This window comes from Erythrolamprus reginae, chromosome 11 (genome assembly GCF_031021105.1).
Source record: "Erythrolamprus reginae isolate rEryReg1 chromosome 11, rEryReg1.hap1, whole genome shotgun sequence".
NCBI classification, from domain to species: Eukaryota; Metazoa; Chordata; class Lepidosauria; order Squamata; family Dipsadidae; genus Erythrolamprus; species Erythrolamprus reginae.
The window spans coordinates 2,550,359-2,571,084 of NC_091960.1; the positions used below are offsets into that span (position 1 = coordinate 2,550,359).

The 20,726-nt window shown below is 45.9% G+C and overlaps 2 protein-coding genes across 2 annotated transcripts in view; one reads left to right on the top strand and one right to left on the bottom strand.

Annotated features, from left to right (window-relative positions):
* The window catches only part of MAP4K1 (mitogen-activated protein kinase kinase kinase kinase 1), a 39,750-nt gene extending 30,176 nt beyond the window's left edge, over positions 1–9,574 (top strand). Inside the window, exons 23-32 of the mRNA XM_070764288.1 lie at positions 52–112; positions 2,664–2,769; positions 3,152–3,210; positions 3,337–3,440; positions 3,728–3,902; positions 6,959–7,027; positions 7,104–7,187; positions 8,587–8,657; positions 8,890–8,945; positions 9,228–9,574. Coding sequence (XP_070620389.1) covers positions 52–112; positions 2,664–2,769; positions 3,152–3,210; positions 3,337–3,440; positions 3,728–3,902; positions 6,959–7,027; positions 7,104–7,187; positions 8,587–8,657; positions 8,890–8,945; positions 9,228–9,297 — 855 coding nt within the window. The 3' untranslated portion in view covers positions 9,298–9,574. The remainder of the gene's footprint in view (positions 1–51; positions 113–2,663; positions 2,770–3,151; positions 3,211–3,336; positions 3,441–3,727; positions 3,903–6,958; positions 7,028–7,103; positions 7,188–8,586; positions 8,658–8,889; positions 8,946–9,227) is intronic.
* The window catches only part of LOC139174151 (ryanodine receptor 1-like), a 161,260-nt gene that overhangs the window by 8,840 nt on the left and 131,694 nt on the right, over positions 1–20,726 (bottom strand). Inside the window, exons 93-101 of the mRNA XM_070764289.1 lie at positions 19,846–19,976; positions 18,714–18,774; positions 16,694–16,840; positions 16,448–16,582; positions 15,434–15,590; positions 15,026–15,090; positions 14,185–14,285; positions 12,504–12,555; positions 11,726–12,024 (exon numbers count right to left, since the gene is read on the bottom strand). Of these exons, the coding sequence (XP_070620390.1) occupies positions 11,929–12,024; positions 12,504–12,555; positions 14,185–14,285; positions 15,026–15,090; positions 15,434–15,590; positions 16,448–16,582; positions 16,694–16,840; positions 18,714–18,774; positions 19,846–19,976 (945 nt within the window). The 3' untranslated portion in view covers positions 11,726–11,928. The remainder of the gene's footprint in view (positions 1–11,725; positions 12,025–12,503; positions 12,556–14,184; positions 14,286–15,025; positions 15,091–15,433; positions 15,591–16,447; positions 16,583–16,693; positions 16,841–18,713; positions 18,775–19,845; positions 19,977–20,726) is intronic.

Below are 20,726 nucleotides of genomic sequence, written 5' to 3' on the forward strand. Positions count from 1 at the left end.
AAGGCGGAGAATTCAGGGTCTTTTTTCCCTTGTCCCCTTCCCTTTCTCAAGCTCTATCACAGCCGGACGACGTGGGTCTATTGCATGGAGAATGTTCTCATGTCACTTTCAGGTAAGTTGGGGAAAAAGTGCAGAGAAGAGCCGCAAAGATGTTTAGGAGCCTGGAGGCTAAAACATATGAAGAACGGTTGCAGGAATTGGGTATATTTAAGTCTAGGGACCAGGGGTGGCATAAGAGCAATGTTATCAAGGGCTGTCACGGGGGGAGGGGGAGAGAGAAGAAGGCTTCTGTGCATGTTCAGTTCTGGAGACCTCACCTACAAAAAGATATTGACAAAATTGAACGGGTCCAAAGACGGGCTACAAGAATGGTGGAAGGTCTTAAGCATCAAACTTATCAGGAAAGACTTAATGAACTCAATCTGTAGAGTCTGGAGGACAGAAGGAAAAGGGGGGACATGATCGAAACATTTAAATATGTTCAAGGGTTAAATAAGGTTCAGGAGGGAAGTGTTTTTAATAGGAAAGTGAACACAAGAACAAGGGGACACAATCTGAAGTTAGTTGGGGGAAAGATCAAAGGCAACATGAGAAAATATTATTTTACTGAAAGAGCAGTAGATCCTTGGAACAAACTTCCAGCAGACGTGGTTGGTAAATCCACAGTAACTGAATTTAAACATGCCTGGGATAAACATATATCCATCCTAAGATAAAATACAGGAAATAGTATAAGGGCAGACGAGATGGACCAGGAGGTCTTTTTCTGCCGTCAGACTTCTGTTTCTATGTGCAGAGGATCATTTCCCAGACGTGATACAGGTGTGCAAGAGAGAGAGAGAGAGAAAGTGCATGTGTGATGCAGGAGGGAAAAAGACAATTTCGTGGAGATGATGAAGTGATAACAAAGCAAATTCTGCAGAAATAAGAATGATGGTGCATAGCATATTATAGCAAATATTACCTGTAGGTCTCAAACCTTTTGCCCGCATTGGCATTGTTGAATTCAAGGCTGGAAGAAATGAATCCCCTTCTCCTTGCTGTCCCCAACCCAACACCACATAGACATACAGACTACAATTCCCATAAGCCCCAGCCACCACCAGGGTGGCAGATGTCTTCTCTAACCTAATCCTGGGTGTCAAAGAATTCAGTCCATATTTCTCTAACCTTTTGTTGAAAATGAGAGAGGAAGTAGGAAAATCCCTTCAAGCAATGAAGATTTGAAGCCAGGAAAGCTTGCGTTCCGATAACTATTGTTCTCTCTCTCTATATATATATATATCTGCTTCTCAACTGGGACCACTTTAAAATGTGTGGACGGACTTCAACTCCCAGAATTCCCCGGCCAGCATGAATTCTGGGAATTGAAGTGTCTTAGGCTGAAAACAACAACAACACTCTGTGCTAAAAACAGACCAACTAAAAGACTCATTTCTTCCGGCAAGGAGAGACACACTTCCTCTTAAATTACTTAAGCAGTGTTTTCATTGGGTAGATCGCTAACTGATTATATTTATTTTTACATTTTTGAAATGTGTTTTTTGTTGTGGGCCTTTTTCAACGACGTTTTTTAATCTGCAAAATTTAGGAAGTGGTAATAAATCAACCAGGCGGCTAATATCTGGAAACCGACCTGCTGCTTCAAATAATCCCCTCTTTGTTTTGTTCTTTTCGCCTCCCATTTTAAAAAGCCCCCTTGAGAAAATGGTGATTGAAAGACCGTGAAAGCCACCTGAAGTTAAAAAAATCAGCACCCAAGAGAATGAGAGGGATGAATGAAGATTTGAAAGACAAAGCGAAATTGTAGTAGAGCCCTGATTAAGATTCGAGTGCATCCCTAAAAGGGCTTTTAAAGATGCTTGGGGCCATTCTGCAATTACAGACCCATTCCTCTTGCAAAATTTAAGTCCCAAGGCCTGAACAGAATCCCTGATCACTTATACCCAGTAGCAGGGGTGAAATTCAATTTTTTTTACTACTGGTTCCGTGGCCGTGGCTTGGTGGGCGTGGCAGAGAGAGGATACTGCAAAATCCCCATTTCCTCCCCACTCTGGATTCAGCCAGAGGTGGTATTTGCCGCTTCTGCGAACTACTCAAAATGTCCGCTATGGGTTCTCCAGAACCTGCTGGACTTCATCCCTGCCCAGTAGCCACAATAATGGTTAGTATCCAATTGGAACCAGTTATTTGTTGCACCAATTTTGCTATGGTTTTTCTTTCTTCCTGGGGTCATTGAAGAGAATCACATGGTTGTTAATCGAATCTCACTCCCCCCCGTAGTTGGCTAGGAACTTTGCAAATGGTGACCATTGCAACCAGGGGTGGGCTACAGCCCGGATGGGGAGGGGACGCAGTGGGGTAGCGAAAATGGAGCTCCGCCCCAGAGCACCCAATTTGCCCTGAAAGATGTTGAAAGGAAATGCATAAGCCACGCCCACAGGGTGGTAGTAAAAATTTTGGTAGCCCTTCACTGACTGCAACCATTATGAACACAAGGGTCTGAATCCGGATCATGCCTTTACGGGGATATTTCAATGTCATAAATAACGAAAATTGTTATAAGTCACTTTTTCCAACACCGTTGTAATTTCTAGTGGTCACTAAACCAATGGTTGTAAATCGAGGACTTTCTGCCCGTCAATCTTTTCTCTTCCGTTCAGGCAAGGCTCCCCAGCTCTTCTCCCACAATTTAGTGACCCTGCAGGAGCAGAGCAAGCGAGACCAGCGCCTGGGGGTATCCCTTGCCCCACACCGACTGTTACCCAGGTCAGCCCATCACCGGAACAGGGTATATGCATACATGGATTGATTGATTTGGGTTTGTATGCTGCCCCTAAGGTATATCTTTATACCTTAAAAATATTAGACCCGTCTAGTCTGTTGGGGTGTATAAAAACTTCTATTGTCGAAATCCAAAACGGAACTTTTGAATAACTTTCAACTTTTCCCAAATTGCCAATAACGAATTCCTTATGGCTCTGAAAGTAACTGTCTATTTTTTTTTCTTCTCATACCACATAAATGCATGCCATCCAATGCAAGTCACGTCCTTCTAAAATGAATAGTCTTTTATTTCTAAGTAAAATCCAGTGACAGTTTCCTTTCTATGATCAACTCATCATTTTCCTTTTCCCTCCCTTCCCTCTAGGAAAAACGTCACCACCACCAAGATCCCCGACACGAAGGGATGTCAGAAATGTTGCACAGGTGCTTTGAACGCCGGGACAGTCACAGCCCCCACAGCTGTGCCCTCCTCCCCTCCCCTCTGTTGTCCTGCCTAGCATCCAATACGGCACCTTCTCTCTCCCCCCACCCCCTGCCTTTTTCTTGCAGCCAGGAACACTCAGAACGGCTGCCACTTTCTCTGTGGGGCATTGGAGGCGGGAGTGGTTCTCCTCCAATGGTATGAACCCATGCAGAAATTCATGCTGGTCAAGGTAAGAGCCGAGGAAGCATCTCAAGGTGGGCATCCCAAGGAAAAAACAGCCAGGTTCTGCGTTTGACAGCTTAGTTGGCTGGTTGCTTTTTTTGCAATTCAGTGCATTGAGTGCAATGGTGGGGTTCAATTTTGTTTTTACTACCAGTTCTGTGGGCGTGGCAGGGGAAGGATACTGCAGAATCCTCATTTGCTCCCGATCAGGCTGAGAATAGATGGGGGCGGGGCCAGTCGGAGGTGGCTATTCATTCAGAAAATCCTTCTCGTCTTCTTTTTTTCCTCGGATAGCACTTCGACTTCCCCCTGCCTTCCTCGCTGCCCATCTTCGAGATGCTGATAAACCCCGAGGAGGAATATCCGGTGGTCTGCATTGGGGTGAGCAAGGGCCCCCCAGGACAAGCCGTGCAGTTCCAAGTCGTCAACCTCAATTCCTTAACTTCTTGGTTTATCAGCGACAAAAGCGGTGAGCATCCTGGTATGGAATATCCCGATTTCTTGCTCGAGTACTAGCTGAATCCCAGGATGGGCTCTAGGTCATTCGGTAGTTCGTTTGACCTCTGAGGGCTGCACCTGCATGTCTCTCGTGGCACATTCTTTATGATGGACAATAATAAGGTAGAACTGACCTATAAAGCCCTACAAGGCATCGGGCCAATTACTTGCGGGGTCACCTTCTGCCGTATGAATCTCGGCGACCGGTCAAGTCCCACAGAGTCGGCCTCCTCCAGGTCCTGTCAACTAGACAATGTCGCTTGGCAAGACCTAGGGGAAGAGCCTTCTCAGTGGTGGCCCTGGCCCTCTAGAACCAGCCCCCTCCCCAGGGATTTGCACTCACCTTCCGCAAGAGTCTTAAGACTCACTTATATTGTCAGATTTGGGGCAATTAGTTCTTTGGCCTCCTGGCCGACGAATGTTATGTATGGCCGAGGTCTGAATGTGTACAATTGATTTTTAAAATATTGGGGATTTTAGGTTAATTATTTAGTTTAATTAATTGGATTGCCATTGTATTTTATTGTTTTTTATTATATGTTGTCAGCCGCCTCGAGTCTTCGGAGAGGGGCGGCATACAAATCCAATTAATACATAAATAAAATAAATAAATGTAATGTATGGTGTGATTGGACTGTATGGTTGTGTATTACATTAGGGGTTTTTGTTGTTGTTTTTTAAATTATTAGATTTGTGCTATGTGTTTATGTCTGTATCTACTTTGTGAGCCGTCCCGAGTTTTCGGAGAGGGGCGGCATACAAATCAAACAAATATTATAATATTATAATAATAAATAATAATAACAATAATAATAAATGCCAGTGCAGTCCTTCTTTGTCTAGACCCGAGATGACAAACCAGAGATGGTACGTTGAGCCCTCTCTGTGGGTGCAAGCACTGGCCACCTGGTCTTTCGGTTTCTGTTGCTCCAGCATGGCAAAGATCAGTTGTGCACTGGCCACTCTTTTGGTGCACAGCATGCGTGCCAGCCGCTTGGTCTTCGGGATTCCAGTGTTTTGGCAGACATGAAGATCAGATGGCTGGACGGGTGCTGCACACTAGCCAGCTGGTCTTCCGAGTTTCTGGGGCTCCGGTGTTTGCAAAGACCAGCTGGCTGGCACACATGTGCACGCCAGAAACCAAGTGACCAGGTGCTTTGCACTGACCAGCTTGTCTCTGTTGTGGGTGCTCCTTGTCCACCTGAGGTCATGTCAGATTCTGAGGAGGAGGAGCCAGGCCCCTCTGGATACCCTGGGCCAGAGGAAGCAGAGATTGAGAGTGAGGCAGAAAGTGACCTGAGTGAGCCTAAGGAACCACTAGAGGGGGCTGGTGTGACACTGGGGGAGTGGTCCAAGTCAGAGGATGAGGAAGACATTCAAGTAGAAAGTCAGTGGATAGACCCTCGCTATAGAAGACTGCTAAGAAGGCGAAAGGTATTAAGGTATTGACTTAGCTTCTTTGCGGTGTGATGTCACTTCCAGGAGTATAAAGGCAAAGGATCTTGGGAAATCGGGTGTGGGGATTCAACGCCCTTCAATGGAAGAGATGTGAGACTAGGGGTGTGCTTGAACAAGGCTTTAAAACCACAATTAAACCCATTTCTCTGCTGGATGCTTGTTGCCAGGACTCCGGAGAGCTAAACTGATGTGCTTAAATCAGTGGTCCCCAAACGTTTTACACAGGGGGCCAGTTTACTGTCCCTCAGACTGTTGGAGGGCCGGACTATAAAAAACCCCAATGAACAAATCCCTATGTACACTGCACAAATCTTATTTAAAGTAAAAAACAAAATGGGAACAAATACAATATTTAAAATAAAGAAGTAATTAAATAATTAAGTAATAAAGCAATTTATACTTCTTTATTAACAAGTAAATTTAAACTTAAATCAACAAACTCCCTCCATTTCTCCTTCCTTCCTTCCTTCCCTCCCTCCCTCCTCTCCATTTCTCTCTTCCCTCTCTCTTTTCTTCCTTCTCTCTCATTTGTTTCATTTTCCTCTCCCTCGTTTTCTCTCCATCATTTTCTCATTTTTCTCTTTTCTCTCTCTCTCTCACTCTTTCCATCTATCCCCCTTTCTCTCTTCCTCTCTCTCTCCCTCTTTCTCTCTCTCTTTCTTTCTCTCACTCATTCTCTTTCTCTCTCCCTCTTTGTATCTCTCCCTTTCTTTCTCTCTCTCCCTCCCTCTCTATCTCCCTATCCTCCCTGCCCCTTGCCTCTGTACCGCCTCCTCGCTCAGCAGCAGACCACGGTGAGTTGACAGGAGATTCGGGAGCTTATTATATCTATTGATAAAATCTCGTGGGCTGCCGCGGGCCAGATAAATTGCCTCAGCGGGCCACATCCGGCCCCCGGGCCGTAGTTTGGGGACCGCTGGCTTAAATGATAAATGGACTGTGTTATCTAAGGAATGCTGATTAGGCATAATAGTGGGGTTTCTTGTTTTTTAGACTTTTTAAATGTATTATTATTTTAGATTCCAAGTATTAGATTTGTTATTAAATATTGTTTTTATCATTGCTGTAAGCTGCCCTGAGTCTACGGAGAGGGGCGGCATACAAATCTAATAAATAATAATAATAATAATAATAATAATAATAATAATAATAATAATAATAATAATAATAATAGGCAGAGTTTGGTGCCTTTCCCGGGCATGGTAGACGTTTAGCTCCAAAGAGAAGACACTCCCTTCCTCCTGGTCGTTTAAAACCTGCTTTTTGTTATGTGGGCTTATATAGTTTGATTTATTCATAAAATAAAGGATTTTTGAGTCGGGGTTTCGATCCCAGGGTCATGCACAGAACAGTCTGCACATTTATGAGGCTCTGGCGTGCACAGACATACATGCGCACATGTGCGTTTGGGCACTTGGTTTGCTGAAAAGGTCCACCATCTCTGGTCTAGACCAAAAGGCCATCTCCTCCACTTCACTGAAGGTCATTCCAGAAGGAATTCTCTTAAGGATCAAAAGCAGGCTTTAAAGGAATGCCTACGTTCTGAAGAACGCATCCGTTTGTCCACAGAACTTTCCTGCTGTGGCTTCGTCCAGGTGACTCAGTTGGATAACAAGACAGTGATGGTTCTGATGGACGGTGAGTAGAAGCCAGGGGGCTTTGGATCGGCCAGGACTGTGAGGAGGGGCCAATGCATTTTGGGTTTGTTTCTCAGGATGCATCCAGTTTGTCAGCCCCCAAGGGATGCTGCTTGGATGCCCACCGAAACTCACCTTTGACGTAGCAGTGGAGTCAGTCGGTGAGTTCCTCTTCTCCACCCTGTTTGGTCCTTCCTCCTCTTCACGTTGCATCTTCTCCATCCTCCAATGCTCCTTTTGGGTCCTAGAAGTGTTCTGCTTTGGGCCCACCGGATCAGAACAAAGAAGCCCCCACAAGCGAAGGATTCAATTCGAACACTTTTATATAGTTAAGGATGCTTTGTACAGACAGGAGCAGAGTTTCAGTTCATATTGGCAGGGGCCCTGCTCAACTTGGCCAAGAGATAACAAACGGAGAGGCAGAGCTAATTAGCACATTCTTCCTTGAGATGAGGTCCGTAAATCATCCACATACTCTTACAGATCTCCAGGTTTCTTTTCTTTTTCATTCATTGGCATCTCTGCATGACTCTTAAAAGGAGCCACAGCAGTTTCTCAGCACTGCAGTTCTGGAACTTCAGATCCGAATCCTCCACCATGACAAACATTGAAACTCCACGCCTCTTTACCCAGAAACCCTCCCTTATATACAGACTGGGTGTGGTCAACTGTTTCCTAGAGCTGTAATTGACTGTCCTTTCTTTCATAGACTCACTTTCTGAACTTTTTCCCATAAAAATATTCCTGTCTGCTTCTTGACCTTCTGACCTGGACATCTAATAGGGGTTCCTGATCCTCAATGTCTCCCTCCTCCTCTGACTCAGACATTACCATCATTGGGGTCTCTGGAGGTTCCTCGGGTTCTAACTCTCCTTCACTCTCACTCTCCAACTCAGTTGCCAAGAACATTGGCCTAGGGTACCAAGACACACCTGGTTCATCCTCCTCAGAATCTGTGATTAACTGGCCCAGTTGTGGACCACTCACAACAAGAGGAAGGACAAGTTGACATCTCCAGAGCAGCTCCGACCTTGACGGAGAGAGAAATCTAATCTCTCTGTCTTTTCTGCCAAATGCTGCCTGGGATTCTCTGGTTGTTGTGATGGTGCTTGTCTGTTGGATGTTTTGAGAGAGACGCATCAGGTACCAACAACCAGACCCGACATGCAGAACTCAATCTAACTACTTCATTATGTTCTGCCAATAGTACAGGAATCTCCCCACGCTGGAAGACTCCTTCCTCTTGGGAACAAATAGATAAGGCTCCAAGGAACTTCAGGAGGGTCAATTAACAGTTTTGTGGTTAGACTCCATAGACTCCAGGCTATGCCTATGCTTTATTCCTCCTCCCTGCCAGGCTGGGTCCGGTTTCTCAAATACGGGACCGACCTTGCTTTGGGTTAAGGTTGAGTGACCCTTTACTTTGAGGGATGCGCTCGGCCACTTTTGAAGGATTCGCTTCCTATGCTGCTTCACGGGGGAGGCATGTCCGATGCCTGAGCAGCGTTTATGAAATAAGAGAGCAAGGACCTGAACTTCTCCGTGTCTTCTGTTTTGCAGCCCTGGTGCAGAACTGTGTGCATGCATTTTGGCGCCATGGTGTGCAGACATGGCCGCTCGGATCTGGACAGGTAAAGAAGGAGCGGTTGTGTTTCCAACACGGTGTGGTCCGTCCTCTTTGAGATTTTATGCCCAAGATGAGTGGTGGGAGATGATCCCAAGATAACCCCTTCATGGTAGTCTACAGTATTCTCCAACCATGAGAGCATCTTGTTCCTGGTTTTGTGGGTAGTAAGTCCAACGACTCTTAGCTACTTAGGAGGCATCCATGACCCTTCATCCTGATCTGATGTTCCTTCTCAGGTAGCACAGAAGCTGCGGGATCAACGCTGGACCTTCCGCCTACTGGGCGCCTCCAGGTTTGAAGACCTTCAACCTCATCTCTGTGCTTCTCCCACCTGTTCAACTTGCTCCACCCCTTGGTGGCCTCCAGAACTTCTCCCAATTTCCTTGTGTGGGTCCTGTACTGAATAAGAGGGACTCCTTTCCTTTGGCTCTTTGAGACAACCTTCTTCCTCCCGTGGTCTCTACTGTCCCCCCACCTTCTCAGTTAGCACACCCGTCCCACAACCACAGAACATGCTCCTCCAAGGTGCCCCCCCAGCCCTAATTCTGGTCTTTCTCTTCTCCTTCCTTGCCAGCACCATCGTGTTAGAGACGCGACCCGTGAATAATCCGAATTCCACCAGCAATCTCTACGTGCCGGAATGACGGAGGTTCAACCTCGACCCGTAGTTTGCTCAGACTGACCCTTTTCCCACCGTCAGGAACTGATTCCTCAAAGAAGAACAAGGGACAGGAGAGGGGACTCCATCTGTCAGATGCTTCAGGACTGCCCAGGAAGCTGGCAAGACAGTGAGAAATTGCCCAGCCCCAACTCTTCAGCAGTTTCACTTTGAAGCACCAAGGGGCACCAATGCCCTGGTTTTACGCTTCTCCTTACATGCCACTCAACCCTCAGTAAATGATATGTTTAGTTTTTTCTTTCCCATATGTCCCTTCTCCTCTGAAAGAACTATCTCAGTGTGCACATATGTATTATATTAACGCACCCAAGAGTAGTGTCCAGGATGCGGCTAAGTTGTCTATGGCCAGATCCTGCCTAAATAAGAGATACCTTCAGGATGCCGTGGGGTTGCCCCATCACTGGAGGCTTTCAAGAAGAGATCGGACGGCCATTTGTCTGAAGTGGTATAGGGGGTTGGGCTAGAAGACCTCCAAGGTCCCTTCATTTCATTTTAGACTTGTATACCGCTTTACAGTGCTTTTCCAGCCCTCTCTAAGCGGTTGACAGAATCAGCCTCTTGCCCCCAACAATCTGGGTCCTCATTTGATCCCCCTTGGACGGATGGAAGGCTGGGTCAACCTTGAGATGGTGGTGAGATCTGAACTGCTGAACTACAGCTAGCAGTCTTTCTTTCTTTCTTTCTTTCTTTCTTTCCTTCCTTCCATCCTTCCTTCTTTATTTCTTTTCTCTTTTTCTTTCTTTTTCCTTCCTTCCTTGCTTCCTTCCTTCTTTCCTTTCTTTCCTTCCTTCCTTCTTTCTTTTCTCTTTCTTTCTTTCTTTCTTTTTCTTTCTTTCCTTCCTTCCTTCTTTCTTTCCTTTCTTTCTTTTTCTTTCCTTCCTTCCTTCCATCCTTCCTTCTTTATTTCTTTTCTCTTTTTCTTTCTTTTTCCTTCCTTCCTTGCTTCCTTCCTTCCTTTCTTTCTTTCTTTCTTTCCTTCCTTCCTTATTTCTTTTCTCTTTCTTTCCTTCCTTGCTTCCTTATTTCTTTCCTTTCTTTCTTTCTTTTTCTTTCCTTCCTTCCTTCCTTCCTTCCTTCCTTCCTTCCTTCCTTCCTTCCTTCCTTCTTCACTCTAACCAGTGCATCACTCCTTCCAACTCCATTTATTCTGTTGAATCTCCTTTCGGTCAAGATTCTCTAGTGACACATGGGAGGAGGGGGTGCCCTCATTCGTCCAAGCCACGATGGTTTGGGTGACACCTGACATCCCAAACTGGCGCCTGTGCCTATTTGCAGCAGACAGATAAATCAATAAAACACACTTTTGGTGTTCCGAAAGCAGACTTGTAAAAAACGCAGCAATGGGGAGGGGAAAAAAGAAAAGGGAAAACGCTTTTTGCAATTTTGTAGGTTCTGCAGAAGGATGAATGTCGAGACTCGGAGGGTGGCAGCAGTCTATTGGTTTTATTGGCAGACAACCAAGCTGGACTCGAAGAGTGGGAGAACCTCGGAGGGGGGTCTGCATCCCCCCCACAACAGAGCTGGCTTCAAACGTCCAGCAGGGATGGCAATTAAATCCGGGGGGGGGGCGCGGCAAAGGCCTCTATTCTGTACAGGAGCTCAAGGGCTGCAGATCCCCCAGCCCCAATAAACACACACACACATATACACACCTGGCTCTACTGGGTGGGATTTCTGGTGCTTTCTTAAGTACCGGTGGGTCAAGAAAAGACCCCCCCTCACCACCCTAAGTATAAGCTTCACAGATAAAAAGGGAAGACTAGGCAATAAGGTTATTCAAGTCACGGAGGGGAGGAAGAGAGGGAGGGAGGGGGCTGCATTCTTCTCCTTGGAGGACTTTCAGCATCTCTTTGGTACCCACCTATGCCAGCTGGCCCAAAACAGGAGCCCATCCGCCCCCCCCCCCCCCCGAATTCTCCCCATTCCAACTCGCCATGTCCGACTCGCTGCCAGCAATTTGGGCTGTGGGACAAAGCGCCCCCCTAATGAGAGAGGGAGAGGACCGTTTGAAGAAAGGCTACGAAAGGAGGGACAGGGTGAAGTGGAAAGGACACTTTTAAAAAAGAAATCATTTTAAATAATGAAAACTGAAGGGTTAAATTGCCCCGCTGTGGCGAGTTGTCTTGGGGGCGAGTCGTCCCATTCCGTTCCCCTGGAGGAGTAATCTTTCCCTGTATGGAGGACCCTCCCCTCTCCGGGGGGAGTTGAGGGCCAATAAAAGGCACTTGAGACTGGGAGGGGGGCTTTAACCTATTGCACAGACACCCCCCACTGCCGCCAGGGGACCCGAAAGAGTTGGGAAAGAGTTACTGGCCAAGGTGGGAGGCTGGCTTAGCCCAAGCAGGTGGGGGTGTTTCTCAGGGGCTGCGAGTGGGGGGGATAGAAATACCCACCGAGGGGAGGGGGCTTGGCATCAAGAGACGGAGGGGGTGACTTGAGGGTGGAGGGAGGGGACGAGGCAGCTCTCCCCAAGCTGGAGACAAGAGACACTCAGCCAGGCTGTCCCACTGTGAAAAGGCCCCCCTTTCTCTAGGGCGCCGAAGGAAAGGGGGCAAGGGAGGCAGACCCAGGGCAGCGGCTTGGCCCAGGGGAGCCTCTAGCCGAGCTGGTCTTCATACTGTTTCCGGAAGCAGTCTCCAGCCGGGAAAAAATCCCAACAGCGCTCTTGGTACATTTTCCAGACGTAGGATTCCTGCAAAAGGGAGAACAAAGGAGCCTCGTTGATCATGGGAAGCAGCGTCCCTGAATTTAAAATAAATATATATATATATAAAAATAATAATACATAAATAAATACAGGGAAAAAATGTGGGGAAAGGCTTAAGGGGTGCAGAATAACATATTTGTAAGCAAGCAAAGGATTCCCAATGGTCCTAACGTTCAAAAGTTCTCATTGAATGAAGGAATGATTGAATGAAACGTATGGTTTGTGACATCATCTTTCAAAAAAAGGTCTACACATCTCTATATACCATTTTTAGTATCAGTGTCACTGTTATTTGTTATGGTTCCTCAAACCATGTGAAGAAAAAGGACAGGAAAAATAGAAGGGGGTAGGAAATAAAAATATTAATAAAAGAAATAATTTGAAAAGAAAAATAAAATGAAAATATGGAGTGTTAACTTCCTTCCCCCCCCCCATCCTTGGGCACCCCCAGGATATCCTCTCACCTGGCCAGTGTGCTCCGTTTCATCCTTATTGATGAGATACATCAGGAAGAACCTACGAGGGGGAAGAAAGTTGGGAAGGAAGGACATGAAAACGTTTGTTAAAGAAAGGAAAGGAGCATATCTCCGGATTTAGAGAAACGGGGGTTGTACCCAGAGCAAACACCATCGAGGGGATGAGAAACATTGTCGCTTGGGAAGTGGAGAAATTAAAAGGGACGGGGAAGAGGGAGTCTCCCCTCTTGTCACCCTGCCTGCAATTTAACTTGCAGCTCCCCAATGGTCTACATGAGAATAATCTGTGGAGGCAGAGGAAGAAAACTCAGGAAACGAGACAAGGGTCGAGATGAGAGAAATCCGGGTCCGAAGCAGACATGTAATTTGAGAAAGTGCCTCAGACCCGAGTTGCAAGATTTGAGTACATAACCTTATAATAAACATAAGAACGCAAGAAGAGCCATGCTAAATCAGGCCAAAGCCCATCGAGTCCAGCATTCTGTGTAACATAGTGGCCCACCAATTGTCGGTGGGGATCTTGAGCAGAAAGAGAAGGCAAGACCCTCCCTGACCCCCAACAAATGGGACCCAAGGGAACCCTGCCTGCCTCCACCAACATAGAGGCGGCACATGGACATCCAGTTCAATAACCACCATGGATACACTTGGCATCCATGAATCTGTCTAATCCTGCCTTGAAGCTATCCAGGCTGACAGCTGTCACGACCTCTTCTGGAAGGGAATTCCATCAACCAAGGACCCTCTGGGTGAAGAAATATTTCCCTTTATTCGTCCTCACTTTCTTACCTGTGAGTTTAGGGAGGGCCCCCTTGTCCTAGTATTGTGTGATAGAGAAAATAATTCTTCTCTATCCACCTTTTCTATCCCATGCGTGATTTTATACACTTCGATCAAGTCCCCCCTTCAACGCCGTCTTTCAAGGCTAAAGAGACCAAGGCGTTGCAACCTGGTTTCATAAGGGAGATTTTATTTATTAGATTTGTATGCCACCCCTTTCCGTAGACTCGGGGCGGCTCACAACACAATAAAACAGCTCATGACAAATCTAATAATTTACAATTTAAAATTTAAAATAGTTAAGAAACCCCATTTTAAGCAGACATACCTACAAACATACCATACATAAATTATATAGACCCGGGGGAGATATCTCAATTCCCCCATGCCTGACGACAAAGGTGGGTTTTGAGGAGTTTACGAAAGGCAAGGAGGGTAGGGGCAGTTCTAATCTCTGGGGGGAGCTGGTTCCAGAGGGCCGGCACCGCCACAGAGAAGGCTCTTCTCCTGGGTCCTGCCAAACGACATTGTTTAGTTGAGGGGACCCAGGGAAGGCCAACTCTGTGGGACCTAATCGGTCGCTGGGATTCGTGCAGCAGAAGGCGGTCTCGGAGATATTCTGGTCCGATGCCATGAAGGGCTTTATAGGTCATAACCAATGCTCCATTCCCTTGATAATTCTTGTTGCCCTTTTTTGCAACATCATATTGGTTTCCTGGTCTAGACTACTTCTAAAGGCTGACTTTGGCCCTACTCGCTTAGTAAGGATCTGCTTCTCAATGGTCTTGGAATGAATGGTTTTCCTGCTTTCTGAACTCTTCAGAGCTACAGAATAAAGGGCAGGAAAACTCTGGATGTTGCCTCCTCCTCCCCTGTTTCTTTTACTTACATGTAATTTGCCAGGTTGTGCTCCTCTAAGGTGTGGGTCTCAAAGCCGTGGGGCGTCGTGTCAAAATAGTCACTGCCGAGCCCACAGATGAAACATTTGGTCTGTGAAGGACAACAAAGGACAGTGAAGAAAGGAGCCAAACAGTTGTAAAATCGGACGTGATTCTTAACACCCTCTTTCCTTAGCGATGGACATTCCAGTCCCAACTGTGGTGTAAATTGAGAACTGCCTCGGTGGTGCAGTGGTTAGAGCACAATACTGCCAGCTACTTCTGCTGATCACCAGCTGCCAGCAGTTTGGCAGATCGAATCTCAGTAGGCTCAAGGTGGACTCGTCCCTCTGTCCTTCCAAGGTGGGTAAAATGAGGACCCAGATTGTTGAGGGCAATAGGCTGACTCTTTATAAACCACTTAGAGAGGGCTGTAAAGCACTGTGAAGCGGTATATAAGTCTAAATGCTTCCTCCCCCCGTTCATAGTCTAACTTTCTACTGATGAATCCATTTGTGATTCCATTATTCCGCCAATTAAAGCTCAAAGAGAACCACATCTCTCTACGTCAGTGTTTCTGAACCTTGGTAGCGTTGCTGGCTGGGGAATTCTGGGAGTTGAAGTCCACGCATCTTCCAACTACCAAGGTTCAGAAACATTGCTCTAGGTACAAAGCCTGGAAGAAAAACCTCCAGAAGATGTGGCTGCTCCCATGCGGGAGGTTTCTAAGAAGACATTGGACAACCATTTGTCTAGAATGTTGTCGGGTTGGACTAGAAGACCTCCAAGGGCCCCTTCCACAACTCTCTTATTTTGCTGTGCTAAAAATGACCGGGAAGGGGTTCGCCGTACCTCCATGTCCTCTTTCACTTGCTCCTGCTGGTCTCTCAACTCCCCAAAGGCATCAATGATCAAACCTGGGGACATGGACGAAGAAATCCAGAAGTTAAAAAGAAAAGAAAAACTTGAGATCGAGCAAAGCAAAACAAAGCATTTTCCCATTTCTTTTCCTCTCTATCCTTATGCCATCGAAGTGAATATATTGTATATTAAATGGTAAATGCAAATACAAATTACAGTACGAACGGGTCACGATCTGTAAAAGACTATTGAGATGTTTTCTTCTTTTTTTTTACTTTGTGAAAAATAATAAAATATTCCAAAAAAAGAGAGAGAAAGCTAATAAATAACTAAATAAAGAACTAATTAAATAAATAAATAAAAACAGCAGAGGGATGCTGCCCCCCCCCCCAATCTCACCTTGGATGATAGCCAACAAGATGACAATGACAAAGAAGAAGAAAGTGATATCAAAGATCACTCGGTAGAGCTCATATTCATCCCCGGCTGGGTCTTCGATCTCGTCCCCGATGCCTCCACCAGCTCTCACTCCAACATACATGTGGAAGAGGTAACACTGTGGGTAAGAGAGTAGAAAGCAGGCAGGCTCAGGACCCAACTCAGCCTTCCCAACCCTGGTGCCTCCAGGTACCCAGGAGGACATCAGTCTAGGACAGGGGGAGGCAAAGCTGGCTCTCCTATGACATGTGGACTTCAACTCCCAGAATTCCTGAGCTAGCATGTTTGGCTCAGGAGGTCCTAGACCAGGGGTAGGCAAGGTTGGCTCTTCTATGACATATGGACTTCAACTCCCAGAATTCCTGAGCCAAACATGCTAGCCCAGGAATTCTGGGAGTTGAAGTCCACATGTCATAGAAGAGCCAACCTTGCCTGCCCCTGGTCTAGGACCTCACTCCCCCCACGCATGCGCACACAGACCTGTGCTGCCCCTGCACATGAGCACAATCCCCCTGTCCCCATCCCTGCACATGCCCTCAGGCCTCACTGTAGCCTGGGACAGTGAAAAAATTGGCCAAATGGGCAAACCGGAAGTTCAGAAAATGGACTTCCTGTTTGCCCGTTGTGCTGTTTTTCCCACTCTGGAGCCTTCCTGGAAGCTTCCTGAAGCCCCAGAGTGCAAAAACAGTACAATGGGCAAACCAGGTGTGTTTTCCAAACTTCCGGTTAGCCCGTTGGGCTGTTTTCGCACTCTGGGGCTTCAGGAAGCTTCCCCGAAGGCTCCTGAGTGGGAAAAACAGCACAACGGGCAAACCAGAAGTCCGTTTATTTTATTATATTATATTTTATTATTATTTTTTATTATTATATTTTAGACATAGGGCAAAGCCTCGCGTGCCCGCTGATATAGCTCTGTGTGCCACCTGTGACGCGCGCGCCATAGGTTCACCGTCACGGGTCCAGGAAGTCTCTCACCGTCATCATGTCATCACACTTCATATCGGGTTCGTCCTCGTCTTCGCTCTTGTTGTAGAACTTGCGGAAGAAGTTGAAGGCCACCACAGTGTAAAGGTAGACCACCACCGCCAGCAACCCCACCGTCATCATCAGCTGGGGAAAGAGGACGCAGACGCAAGAGATGGTCAGTTGATTAGCAGGGAAAGGGCAGCTTCCTCTGGGTGCTTATGGACCATGGGATTCTTCTCCCCCATCCCAGCTGACCTGTTTGCCATTGTGGGTGACAGAGGATAGGATGGTCCGTAGGGTCTTGACACCCATGGCAATGTCCAGAAGATGGCAAGCGAAGAAGAAGTTGTTGTAGTGGCCAAGCACGGACATCACCATGTACCAGAAGAGATACAGGAAGGACTGGAGTGAGAGGGAGAGAAAGAAGAAAACATATTGAAGAACGGTTGCAGGAACTGGGCATGGCTAGTTGAATGAAAAGAAGGACCAGAGGAGACACGATAGCAGTCTTCCAATAGCTCAGGGGTTGCCACAAAGAAGAAGGAGTCAACCTATTCTGCAAAGCCCCTGAGGGTACAACAAGAAGCAATGGGTGGAAACTAAACAAGGAGAGAAGCAACTTAGAACTAAGGAGAAATTTCCTGGCAGTCAGAACGGTTGATCAGTGGAACAGAAGTTGCCTCCAGAAGTTGTGAATGCCCCATCACTGGACTCTTTAAAGCAGATGTTGGATAACCATCTGTCTGACGTAATGTAGGGTTTCCTGCATAAGCAGGGGGTTGGACTAGAAGACCTCTAAGGTCCCTTCCAACTCTGTTGTTGTTGATGATGTTGTTATTATTATTATTATGAACAACTGGATGGAGAGCAAATGAAGAATGTCTTTGAGGTCTTGAGAGTAAGAAGAGGAAGGTGTCACTAATATCTTCTGGCATTAAACTTTAGTCTAACAACAATGAAGACAAGACCCAGGGACCAAAGGTGAAGTTAGTTTCTTTATAGTTCGCTTACTTACAGACAGAATCTTGCCAGACTAAAGCAACTACTTGCATAATTTTAGATGTATTCTGTGAACTGCTGTCTTGGCCTTCTTCCTCCCTCCCTGACATTCCAAACTCCGCTGCTTCTTTGCCCTCTGGGAAAAAGCCCCTCCAGACTAGAGGTCGTCCTCAACTTATGACAATTCATTTAGTGACTGTTCCAAGTTACAACAGCACTGAAATAAGGGACATATGGCCGTTTTTCATGAATATTGCAGCATCCTTATGGTCACAGGTTCAAAATTTAGATGCTTGGCAACTGGCGTGTATTTATTTCTAGTAACCCGGGGATCACCTGATTCCCTTTTGTGATCTTCTGACCGGCAACATTAGTGGGGAAACCAGATTCAATGAAGAATTGCGTTACTGGCTTTGCCAATGCAGTGAGTCATTTAACCACTGTGGCCAGACCGGTCGTGAAACAGGGCAAAACATCGTTTAACTGTCTCGCTTAGCCACAGAAATTTTGGGCTCAATCGTGGTCGTAATTTAAGACTAGTTGTATGTTCCACGATATCTGCTGAAGTGTCGTTGAGTCGGTGCTGACCCTTAGGAGCCACGGGGGCAGAATTTCTCCAGGATGAAAGGGGTGTTCAGTATATCTCAGGGACCGCCTTCTGCTGCACGAATCCCAGCGACCAGTTAGGTGTCACAGAGTGCATCTTCTCCAGGTCCCGTCAACTAAACAATGTCGCTTGGCGGGACGCAGGGGAAGAACCTTCTCTGTAGCGGCCCCGGCCCTCTGGAACCAACTCCCCCCAGAGATTAGAATTGCCCCCACCTTCCTTACCTTTCGTAAGCTACTTAAAACCCACCTCTGCCGTCAGGCATGGGGGAATTGAGATCCTCTTTCCCCCTAGGCCTTTACAATTCTATGCATGGTATGTATGTATGTATGTCTGGTTTTTATATTAATGGGTTTTTAATCGTTTTTAGTATTAGATTGCTATTGTACACTGTTTTATTGTTGCTGTTAGCTGCTCCGAGTCTCCGGAGAGGGGCGGCATACAAATCAAATCAAATCAAATCAAATCAAATCAAGTCAAGTCAAGTCAAGTCAAGTCAAGTCAAGTCAAGTCAAGTCAAATCAAATAAATAAATAAATAAATAAATATAAACTAAATAAATAAATATATAAATATAAACTAAATAAATAAATAAACAAATAAATAAATAAATATATATCTATTTTAGTATTGGATTTCTCTGCCTTGGGGCTATGTCGTCTTACTTACGTTATCCGTGAGGATGACACCAAGTTTCCAAATCTTGTACTTAATGTCAATGGAACAAATCCTGAGAGAGAGAGAAAGAGGAATAGCAATAGCTCTTAGACTTCTATACTGCTTCATAGTCCTTTACAGCTCACTCTAAAAGGCTTACAATGGGGTTACTAACTTAGTAATTTAGGATTAGACAGATTCATGGATGCCAAGTGTATCCATGGTGGTTATTGAAATGGATGTCCATGTGCTGCCTCTATGTTGGTTGAGGCAGGCAGGGTTCCCTTGGGTACCATTTGTTGGGGGTCAAAGGAAAGGAGGGTCTTGCCTTCTCTTTCTGCTCAAGATCCCCATGGACAACTGGTGGGCCACTGTGGGACATAGAAGGCTGGACTCCATGGGCTTTGTACTAACTGCAGTGATTCCGTTAACAATTGGGCCAAGAAAGTTTGTAAAACGAGGCAAAACCCATTTAGCAAACGCCTTATTTAACAACAGAAATATGGGGTTCAATTGTGGTCGTAAGTCAAGGACTGCCTGTACTTGACGGTAATGTACGAAAAGATGTTATAGATCCGTGATGGCGAATCTAGCACAGAGAGTTGTATCAGAAGCCATGCGAGGCATTGCCCTATGTCACTCCAGGTGTTAATCAGCTCATCCAAACAAGGTTCGCCATCACTGTGATATGATATGTGAGCCGAGGTGGTGCAGCAGGTAGAGTGATGTACTGCAGGCCACTGAAGCTGATTGTAGATCTGTAGGTCAGCGGTTCAAATCTCACCACTGACTCAAGGTTGACTCAGCCTTCCATCCTTCCAAGGTGGGTCATATGAGGACCCGGATTGTGGGGGCAATAGGCTGATTCTCTATTAAAAAGTGCTATTGCTGACATGTTGTAAGCCACCCTGAGTCTAAGGAGAAGGGTGGCATAAAAATTGAATGAATGAATGAATGAAGGAAGGAAGGAATAAATAAATAAATAAAGGAATATTTATAACCTGAAATTACATCCCTGTCCTTTAAATTAAAATTTAAAAACGCTCCCTTTGTCGTCTACCTGTCAGGGTGATGATGCCTTACCCTGAGCATTACCTGCTGCCCCATATCCCTCCCTCCCTCCTGCTCTGCCCCACTTTCTCACCAAGTCAAGAACGACGTGTCCGGCTCCGACTTCTTTTCATTTTGGGCCGAGATGTCCAAGCTGGCCAAATCGATGCCCAAAAGTTCTGCGATCCTTTCTCGGCCGTAAATGTCGCCGTATTTGTCTAGAACCTAGAGGAGAAGAAGAAAGGAAGCCGCAATTACGCACATTTTAAAAACAGCAGCCATGCAGCTAGTCCTCAGTGTAGGGCCACCATTGGGATCAGAACCATCCTAGCTAAGGGATGTGGCTATTCACATGTGGCAGGCGCTGGGCTTTGTGGAAGTGGGTGCCGGCCGCTGGGTCCACTCCCAAGCATGTGACCTTCATTTATTCTGGTCATTAAACAAACCACAGGATCGTTAAGCGAATCTGGCTTCCTCAATTAGCTTTGCCTGCCAGAAGCCCCGGGACGATCAAATATGGTGATCTTTGAAACCCAGATGACAAAATTAGAAAAGGAGGTAGCACAGGATAAATAATGTTATACCGACACAAAATAGATACAAATTAAGAATTTTAATTTCAATTAAGAATTTGGTGATTGATACTACACTGCTCAAAAAAATAAAGGGAACACTGTTTAACACAATATAACTCCAAGTAAATCAAATTTCTGTGAAATAAAACTGTCCACTTAGGAAGCAACACTGATTGACAGTCAATTTCACCTGCTGTTGGGCACAATCAGCTTTGTACAGAACAAAGGATTCAACGAGAATATTTCATTCATTCAGATCTATGATGTGTTTTTTGAGTGTTCCCTTTATTATTATTTTTGAGCAGTATATCTTGTATTGTATTGAAATTTGAAGGGATGTGACTTCTGTATGTTTGTAAGGGTGGAGAAGAAAATGAAAAATTTATACTCTGCCCCCAAT